Source organism: Amphiura filiformis, chromosome 15 (assembly GCF_039555335.1).
Source record: "Amphiura filiformis chromosome 15, Afil_fr2py, whole genome shotgun sequence".
Taxonomy (NCBI): Eukaryota; Metazoa; Echinodermata; class Ophiuroidea; order Amphilepidida; family Amphiuridae; genus Amphiura; species Amphiura filiformis.
The window spans coordinates 37,953,196-37,964,137 of record NC_092642.1 but is presented as its reverse complement, the minus strand read 5'-3'; the positions used below and the strand labels follow the sequence as shown (position 1 = coordinate 37,964,137).

The window sequence follows — 10,942 nt, the reverse complement described above, 5'->3', positions numbered from 1 at the left end:
TTAAATCGTTAGCTTTAATAAACCAAAACAATTATTTCAATCTTCAAATTTGAAGATATTTCCTCTTTAAGAAATGTACCCGTTTTTCACTCTGTCCACGGACGAGGTTTGGCTACATGAAAGATTAAAATGAAACACACGGTTAATGACATATATACATATGTTTTGGAATCTGTGTAAATATTTAATTTAAATTTCTTTTAATATATAATTTCGGAAATTACGATTGTGATTTGCAATATAACCATATAATTTTGTATTATGCTTCAGATACATTTTATTATGTACCTACGCTCGTACTTAATCAAATTGTTTTGTTGTTAATGCTTAAATTTTATCTATATGATTTTGAAAATATTGTAATTATATAAATGTGAAATCATGTGTGAATAAATGAATTGAAGTTGAAGTTGACGAACACTTGAAAAGATAACATAGAGTTAAGATTCAAAACTAATAAGATGAAAATATACAATTAGCATAAAATGTATATATAAGACCCCTTCTCAAATGAGAAATGCTTTCCTTCTTAAAGGTATAATTTAAGAGCAGTGGCCTTACGATGGTTAAGTTGATGTTTGCACAGTATAAAAACAACTAACTACTAAATTTGATAGGACCGCTGCTTTAAAGGGCATATTGGCAAGCTAATATTATGAGGACAATGAAAATTACTCCTTTTTTGAGAAAATAAGTCGTTTGAAATTGATATTCTGCAAAAACCAACTGTAAGCGGTGAGTTCCTTCGAACGAGACAAGATTTGACCTAGAAACTACAGTGATGTCATGTGAATCAACTATATATTACCAATTTAATGTTTTTTACACATAGATAAAATCAGGCCGCTTCTTTATTATATATTAGTAAATTGTGATATTACAATTCACGTGTATATCAACTTGATGAGAAATACTTGGACTAAATGTAAAAAAATAAATTTTAGATCAATTTCAATGTACGATCAGAATTTGAGCATGACATATCAATATTGTATTTATTATGCAAATAACCAATTTCTATGGCCCGGGAACTAACCTTTTGTTGTGTTCTCCCAATTTCTCGCGTTGAAGGTCGCGCTTTACATACATCAATGAACATCAAAAGAGTTCTTCGAGAGCTCATTTGTATGTAATACTCGTGAACATGCATATAGTCTTCTACACATCCAGTTTGTTTACGCGTAACCAAACTAGCTGCGGAGGAGACTACTGTTCATATAATGTACGTCATCAGTCTGGTGCATTGGAAATCAATTTCGTTTCAACGTTGAAAAGGGCCGTACGAGCCAGCATTTTACTAACACAATTTATCTTTTTGTCAGGAGAAATACGAATAAAAAATTGCAAAGAGTTTCAACTTGTAATGTAATACTTATTCTCTTCGAATGGAGTTAAACCTAAGATTGCTTGATTTAAATACTAAACTCAGTATAACAGGAAAGTGAGAGTAGAACTCGCTTCCCTCCCTGGTATAAATCATACCTAATTTACTTCCCATGACACGACTTATATTCAATTTCAGCTTTTTTTGTTGATGATAGGTGTAACTTTATAACTTCAAAGTAATAATAATGTGCTATCATTTTCATTGTCAACATTTCAACTTTTGTTTTGCATAAACAAAAGATCAAAGTCATGCCCATATCCACTCAAACTAATAACATTGAAACCGTTTGTTGTTGCTTCTTAATTTACATCCCATGTAAGATGATATTATCTTAATATTATGATATTGCTACGCTGCTTGAACTGATGCTGTCTGCAGTGAGTCAACTCATATTGAACAAGTTGCAATTTTTTAAAAGCACTAAATAATTTCTTTGTAAATCAAAATTTCATGTTCAACTGCGCTGACTTTAACCTAAAATCACATTCTTATGTGGCAACTATGTCGATTAAAGGATTATCAGAGATTTGCTACCACATCACCATAAAGTTTTATAAAAAATTCACATTAATTGTGCATTTTTGGAAAGAGCATACACGTGCTACTGAAGATAGAATAAAATGACTTTTTCTTATCAGCCGAATGAGGCTGTCGAATTCGGCATGCTTTAATTTTCGTTCCTTATTTTCTGCTCAAAGGATTAAAAATCTATTGGGGTTTTCTTTGCAATATGATGTCATTACGGTAAATGCGTGTTTGTTGCTTGATTATGTGTTATTTACCAGTGTAATTACCGCTTGAATCATTATTTTCATCTAAAGCTCTCAGTTCTAAACGATGATCTTCAGTAGACGGATCTACCAATGATTGAAGCTTGAACATTTTCCGAAGCCAACGTGGAATTGGTTTGGCTTTGTCTTGATGGTACAATGCCGCCACAAGCACACCAGAGACAATGGCCAAACCACTGATCAGGATCATTGGCGCAAAATAATAACCTATTATCAGAACGAAAATGAATCAATTAATAATTCATATTGAATTCCAAAAATATTAAATCGAATGACATAAAGCCGAATATTTTAAGTAAATTTACCTAACATCAACATTAATTATAATTGTAATGTGATATATCGACAGGAGACACTTTATGGGCGGGATCGTAAATGAAGAAATAGCAAAAAAATCTCTGCCCGCGGTGATTTTTTCACAATTTGGGTTTGTTGCAAATTTGTGATGTTAATAATGTTTAAATTATTGTCTGATAGTTTCAGACCGGAATTTAAGTGGCATCTTGTATTTGTCAGACATTTTCAAGGTCATTCTTACTCTCAACATTGTCAATAATATTTTTAAAGGCCGATATCTGAATTTCCAATTTTATAATACAATAATTTACGAACTCAATATCTTCGCTTAGGAATGCCCAATTTCATTGGGGAAAACAGCGCTGTGGAGAAAAACATCTCTTTATTTCAGATATGTAAAACACTCAAAATTGATAACCTGCTACAAAGTTTCTCTTTTTGATATACCATGTCACAATTTATGACAGTTTATCCCTAGGCAAATCAAGATAAAATAATAATACACGAAGTAATTTGAATCACCAATCAATCAAATCGTGCTAAACATTTTATACATACAGACGAATCACAGATAACTATAAACCATCACTATATAACATGCGCAGTACCTTCCGCGATCCGAGAAGCGCGGATAGCGACCATGGCAAACACGGTATTGCATTATCACCATCGCAATAATACAAATGAGTGGACATTATTTATTATAGTTTATGCAATTCGTCAGTTTGCGCTAACAACACCGAAAATGCTTACTCATGAATGGAATATTGTGTGATGATGGTGGAAGCAAGTTTCCTATCACCTCCTGAAAGAGCACCAAGGCAAGCAGGTTGGTGATGGCAAGCGATACCTTTTCACCAGAGGCAGTCGGCAGAATAAAGGCCAGCAAATTCAAAACGGACAAGATGATACTTGGTATGATTAAAGTAAGTATGTAAAACCCTGGACGGCGTTTGAGAACCACGGTGAAAGTAACTTGCGGGAAAACTCTGAAAAAAGGTTGACAAATTGTCCCAGAACAATTTCAGAATTTTGAACGGAAATCCTTTTCAAGCCCTATTATCTGCGTACCCTTTACTAGCGCACCTGAGAGTGTCAAGTGCACAGCAAAAGCCAATTTTTATGGTATAATATGCGCCTTAAAAACGTTTTTTAAACGATTATTATTGGTATGATTAAAGTAAGTATGTAAAACCCTGGACGGCGTTTGAGAACCACGCACAATGTAACTACTCAATAAAAAAATAACTTTACACACAAAATTTTTCAGCCAATTGGCACACAGGAGAGTAGACACACCTACATTGTTTCTTTTGTCTGATTGCTTCTGACCTCGAATGACCCCAATTTTCATTCAACTGGTATGAAACTTCTGTCCATTAGTTTTTTTAATTTTTCCAATTAGATTCAAGTTTAATATCTTATCTTTCTAACAGTACCAATCATATAGGTCGACTGTTACCTCAAATCGTCGACTTTCTTGTTAAATTTGTGCATGTAGAAAAGTTTAAAATATCACATGAGACCATCAACTGCATCTCTGACAGTATTGATTTATGCAAATTGTTATTCACAACAATATAAACTTTATTGACTAAGTGGATTAAGTCATGGTCATAAACGTGTAGAGCTATTGATTTGACTCAACCGCTGCAAGGTCGTGACCTACTGTTCACTACATTTATATTTTAACATTTATAATAATGTAATAAATATTTATTTAGTTTTATTTAAGTGCTTTGACAGTATATTAAAAATAATTTGAGTTTATCTAAATATTATTTTAAATATTATTTAAAAACTCATGCAAAATTGAGAATTGTTTTGTAATAATTATTATAAATATAAGTGTACGAGCCTCGTGACTTTATTACAGTCAGTATAGGGACTAGTTACAGTGTGCCACGGTGAAAGTAACTTGCGGGAAAACTCTGAAAAAAGGTTGACAAATTGTCCCAGAACAATTTCAGAATTTTGAACGGAAATCCTTTTCAAGCCCTATTATCTGCGTACCCTTTACTAGCGCACCTGAGAGTGTCAAGTGCACAGCAAAAGCCAATTTTTATGGTATAATATGCGCCTTAAAAACGTTTTTTAAACGATTATTACTGTTATGTTGCAATACTTCTACTACTACTACTTCTTCTACTACTACTACCACTGTAGTAGTTTTATACCAAAACTCCACAAGAAATAATACACACGTGAGTGTACAATGGATACCAGTTAGAGAAGCGATTTATTTACCAGGGTCAAGGGTTAATTGGACAATGGGTGACAAGCTGTGATTGCATATAAACATTAAGGGCGCATTACACTAAATGCAGGATATCACAATTCCTCCCTCCTAAATATGATGTTCATTTAAAACATTACAGTAAATGGTCAAACAGCAATACTTTTGATTCAGTATACAATACATGTAATTTGTTGTTACAAATAAAACACTCATGATGCAAGTTACCATCTTTAGTTGTGAGCATACTTCTTTGCTGTTTGTTTCCTGTCCTTTTAACATTAAAATGCCAATAAATGTTGAGTACTGAAAACTGGTAGTTTCAACAATGAACAGTGATCAACACTGTAACATACATGTAACTGTAACATGTTTTAAAATCTGCCAAAAACTCTTATGTTAATGTCCAGTTATTAATGGAAAGAGTCTGATTTACAGATCCAACTTCTTTGGTGGACCACAGTGTCGCTTAGGATTTCTGCGTTGTGGTCTTACGTTCACTTGCGCATCTACATGTGCGCGTGCATTTGCGCGAACTGGTGGCATACCATCATTTACAACATTGGGAATCTCTGGCACTGCACCCAATGCAGAGTCATCATCAGATTGACTTTCTGAGTTGTCATCACTACTAGTGCCAACAATGAGGTGATCAATGTGCACATGTCTCATTAGGTCTTGCACTTTTACCATGTAAGACAGAGGTCCCAAACGTTGCATAATGATGCCATGCTTCCACTTCTGGCTACCGCGAAAGTTCCGGACCATCACAGTGTCGCCGGGAGCAAATTGCCGAAGCGTGCTTTGTGAACTACTCTGAGCTTTCATTTGCTTATCCTGGGCAAACTTCTCCAGAGACGGTTGCAACATACTGAAGCGTGTACGGAGCTTTCTTTTCAGGAACAGTTCAGCTGGTGTACATTGCGTGAAAGTATGTGGCGTGCTGCGATAAACCAAAAGCCAGTTTGCTAACTTATGCTGTAATGTCATATTACTCTGTTGCGCGCTTTTCAAATAACGCTTAACTTCCTGAACCATACGTTCAGCTGCACCGTTTGATGCAGGGTGATATGGAGGTACACGGATATGTTTAATTCCATTACTTTTCATGAATGTGGCAAATTCATGAGAACTAAACTGTGGCCCGTTATCACTGACCATAGTCTCTGGTAACCCATACGCTGCAAACCAATTTCTGAGAATGTCTATAGTCTTACTGGTTGTGGTATTGGTTCCCATATGAAAACATTCAGGCCATTTGCTGTGTGCATCAACCATAATCAAATAAGATTGTCCATCCTTTTCAGCATAGTCCACATGCACTCTCTGCAGAGGGCGTGTTGCCCACTGCCAAGTATGCAGCGGTGCAGTTGCTGGTGTATTCTTGACCAGCTTACATGCAGCACATTGTTGTGCCATAGTTTTAATGTCTGTATCGAGTTTGGGCCACCAAAAATGGCTGCGTGCTAGAGCCTTCATGCGTGTTATACCCAAATGTCCACTTTCATGCAGTTCATGCAGAATGTTGCCTTGCAAACTTGGAGGAATAATAACCCGCCTTCCCCACAGCAAACAGTTCTGTTCCGTCGAAAGTTCTTGTCTACGGGTGAAGTAGGGCTGCAGTAGGGGGTCATCACACTTTTCCGGCCAACCGTAAGCCGTGTACTCAAATGCGCGTGCCAAGACATTGTCTTTCTTAGTAGCCATTGCCACATCTTTTGCGCTATTTGGTAGTTCATTTACCACACTCACATTGTACAATTGTTCTTCACTGTGTATGAAGTCATTACCATCCTGTGGCAAGGGCAATCTGGAAAGTGCGTCAGCATTGCCATGATCCAGCGTGTTGCGGTACATTATATTGTAAGTGTGTGCTTGCAATATTATTGCCCAGCGTTGTAGGCGTTGTGCAGCCAAGGTGGGAATTCCATGTTTAGGCCCAAAGATAGTTACAAGCGGTTTGTGGTCAGTTATTAACGTAAATCTGCGACCGTATAGGAATGAATGAAACTTCTTCACTCCAAAGATAATTGCCAGACCCTCTTTTTCTATCTGCGAATATTTGCATTCAGTTTCATCAAGAGATCTGGACGCGAACGCGACTGGACGCTCCACTCCATTGTCCACCTGAGTTAACACGGCCCCGACACCAAATGGTGATGCGTCGCATTCCAAATGAATCTCCTTTGTGACGTCATAATGTGTCAATACCTGTGCTGATACCAGTGCATCTTTTGCACTTTGGAAAGCCACAGTGCATGCTTCAGTCCAGTTCCATGGTACATCCGCTTTCAAGAGATCATGCAATGGCTTCAATTCAGATGAAAGATGCGGAAGAAATCTTGCATAATACTGTACCATACCAAGGAAGCTGCGTAGCTGCGTCAGATTCTCTGGCTGCGGTACGCTGGTGATCGCGTCAACTTTAGACGGTGTTGGATGCAGTCCGTCTGCATCAATAAGATGACCTAGATATTCAACTTGCGACTGCATGAATGCGCACTTCGCGTTTTTTAACCGAAGGCCGTATGCGTCAAGGCGCTGCAATACCGTGTCAAGTCGTTGCAAATGCATTTCTTCATTCTCCCCTGTGATCAATATGTCATCCAAAAAACATAGAACTCCAGGAATTCCCTGAAGGACTTGTTCCATAGTTGCTTGGAACAATGAGGGCGCACTAGCGACCCCATAGGGTAGGCGTGTGTACCTAAACAGACCCATGTGGGTATTGATTGTGACATATTGTTGAGAGTCTTCATGAAGAGGCATTTGTTGATACGCTTGGCTCAAATCGAGCTTAGTGAAAATTTTTCCACCAGCCAGTGCAGCAAACAAATCCTTTGGGTTGGGCAAGGGGTACTTATCAATGTCCAAAACATCATTAATTGTGACCTTAAAATCACCACATACCCGAATGCTGTTGTCCTTCTTGACAACGGGTACCACTGGCGTTGCCCAGTCAGAGTAGGATACAGGCACTAATATGCCTTCAGCTTGTAACCGTGCGTATTCCTCCTCTAACTTGGCACGGAGTGAGTACGGTACATTTCTAGCTTTCTTAAATTTTGGCGTCACATTTGGTTTCATGTGTAACTTTGCCTTAACTGTCATGGTCCCAAGACCTGGTTTGAACACATTGGGATACTTTGCCATGACGTTATCAAGATTTGAGGTGTGAATCACCGTGTGAAATAACTGTGCCCAATTTAGGCGGATCTCGGCCAGCCAATTCCTGCCAAAAATAGGCGGTTTGTTTGCTACATCGGCTACAATTAATGTTAACATTTTGACCTGACCTTCATATTCAACTTACACCTCACATTCTCCAAGCAGTGGGAGGAGTTCCTGGCCATAGGTTTCCAAAATTACTTTGGTTGGTTTCAGTTTATTACCATTACCAGGTAATTCATTAAACATGTCTCTGGGAATAATTGTATATGCTGATCCTGAATCAAGCTGTAAAGAGACTGGTTTGTCATTGACATTGACCGTTACCCAAATGGGTTTGACATCTGGTTTACTTTTACCACTTCCTACATGAAACAACCCAATTGGCTCTTTATTGACTTCCTCCTGCTGTGATGGAGTGTGTGATGCATGACTACTTACACTATCTGCACATGAACTAGCATTATCATTACTAGAGACAGAATTGATACTATTATCATTGGCTATTTGTGCATTTGAGACATAATTTGCCTGACCATGACTAGGTGCTGATGACTGGCTATCTTTATGACTTTCACTGTTGCACGCAGGTGCAATATGCCCTCTTTTTGAGCATTTAAAGCATGTAGCATCCTTGAATCTACACTTATGGGGGTTATGACCACCCTTGTTACATCGATAGCACTTGGTGTCACCATCACCTGTCTGTTTCTTTGCTTTAGATTTAGGACCATAATGACCTTTCTTATAATTACTCTTAGCACCAGTAAAATGAACTGAACTTGACTCATTTTTACTATAACTGCCACTAGCATTTGCAACAACCTGACTTTCGCGCTGCGCGATCTCATCAGCGTTTGCCGTGTCTAATGCTGTCTTGAAAGTTAAGTCTTTCGTGGCTAAGAGTTTACGTTGTGTGGCCTTGTTGCTGAGTCCTAACACAAACATGTCACATAGAATGTCCTCTAAGAAGTTCCCAAAATTACAGGTAACACTGAGCTGACGTAAGGCAGCAGAAAAGTCTGAGACCGACTCATTTGGTTTCTGCTTTCGCTGATAAAACTTAAAACGTTCCGCTATCTGCAACGGCTTACCACAAAAATGTTCCTTTAAAATGTCAACAAGTTGTTCGTAAGTCTTGTCAGTGACCTTAGCCGGGGCTACCTGGGCTTTCAACAGGCGATACGTTGCAGGATCGATACATGTGATCAAGTGACTTGCCTTGTGTTCAGTGATTTCTGTGGCCGTGAAAAAATGTTCCAGCCGTTCAATGTACGATCCGAAATCCTCGACATTACTGTCGAACTTATCCATTGAAATTTTAGCCATTTCGTCGCCAATTTGTAGTAGTTTTATACCAAAACTCCACAAGAAATAATACACACGTGAGTGTACAATGGATACCAGTTAGAGAAGCGATTTATTTACCAGGGTCAAGGGTTAATTGGACAATGGGTGACAAGCTGTGATTGCATATAAACATTAAGGGCGCATTACACTAAATGCAGGATATCACAACCACCACTACTACCACCACTACTACCACCACTACTACCACCACTACTACCACTACTACTACTACCACTACTACTACCACCACTACTACCACTACTACTACCACCACTACTACTACCACTACTACTACCACTACTACTACCACCACTACTACTACCACCACTACTACCACCACCACCACCACTACCACTACCACCACCACCACCACCACCACCACCACTACCACCACCACCACTACCACCACCACTACCACCACCACCACCACCACCACCACCACCACACCCACCACCACCACCACCTACTACTACCACCACTACTACTACCACTACTACTACCACTACTACTACCACTACTACTACCACTACTACTACTACTACTACTACTACTACCACTACTACTACTACTACTACTACCACTACTACTACTACTACTACTACTACTACTACTACCACTACCACTACTACTACTACTTCGTAAAACATCAATCACAAACAAGATTTCCGTCTCCACAAAGGAATTAAACACCAATTAAATGACCTTAGCATTAATGTCATAGATAAACATAGAATTAGCATACAAAAAATCTGTAGATAAAGTATGACATTAATTGCTCTAAAGAAGCATGTGCATGAAATTATAGCCAAGTTTGATTCATCATTAATATGTACCATTATTATGGTGCTGTTAAAATGCCTCCATAGCCTATAATGATCAGTGCTACAGGGTTTCCCAATTTTCCCTATTTTTGAAAAGTTAATCAAATTATATTTTGGTATGTAAAGAAACCTTTAGAAATAGGAAAAAAAGATGGTGCAAAGAGGGTTCTGTTTTTATTGGGATACCCTGTATAATTTAACATGATTTGCACAATGGTTGCGAAAATCTATTGGACTACAGGAAACATTCTCTATTTGAATGGTCTTAAAATGAGCACTAGACTTACCCTTGAATGTACTCAACAATCTCGCGTTGAATGACAACATCTTCCAATTCCCATATTCCATTTTCGATAAAATATGTCCTACTACTTCTAAATGCGTGTGAAGCTATAAGATTCATCTGCTTCAAGTTACTAGACCAGGATCCAAATCTCAAAGGGCAACGCTGAGTATCAAAAGGAAAGAGTCGTGCATCGATAACACAAGAGGTTTGCATTATGTGGGGAGTAAGCCAATCCACGGTGCCATTAGGGTAGACAAAAGCACCAACGTCTTTCAAATTGATGTCAAAGTCTCTGTCAACGCTGTGAATATTATCACAAGATTATACTTAACAATTATAAAAAACGTACTTAAAGCCATTATTATAACATTTGCTGACGAGGACGCCCTCAATATTTTTCAAATTTATGTTTTTACACGATTGTTATGTACGTTAGTAAACTAATATACGCTGAAAAATCAAGACTTTAGGTGCTGTAGTTTTGTCGAAATTCTAGATTTTGAATAAACCGCAGGAACCGTCGTTTTATTATTACGATGGAAATATTAGTCGAATGCGTACACGATGTGCATACCACTGTACGTACATGGCGTGCGAGCAGTCGAG

The 10,942-nt window shown here is 38.0% G+C and overlaps 1 protein-coding gene across 1 annotated transcript; it reads right to left on the bottom strand.

Moving 5' to 3' along the window:
- Positions 1-8,020: 8,020 nt before the first annotated feature.
- LOC140170931 (uncharacterized) lies at positions 8,021-9,208 on the bottom strand. The gene has a single exon (XM_072194128.1). It carries the CDS (start codon positions 9,206-9,208, stop codon positions 8,021-8,023), a length of 1,188 nt encoding a protein of 395 aa, XP_072050229.1.
- Positions 9,209-10,942: the final 1,734 nt, after the last annotated feature.

Coding starts and splice junctions, on each gene's coding strand:
- LOC140170931 (XM_072194128.1), bottom strand. CDS start 9,208: ATGGCTAAAATTTCAATGGATAAGTTCGACAGTAATGTCGAGGATTTC.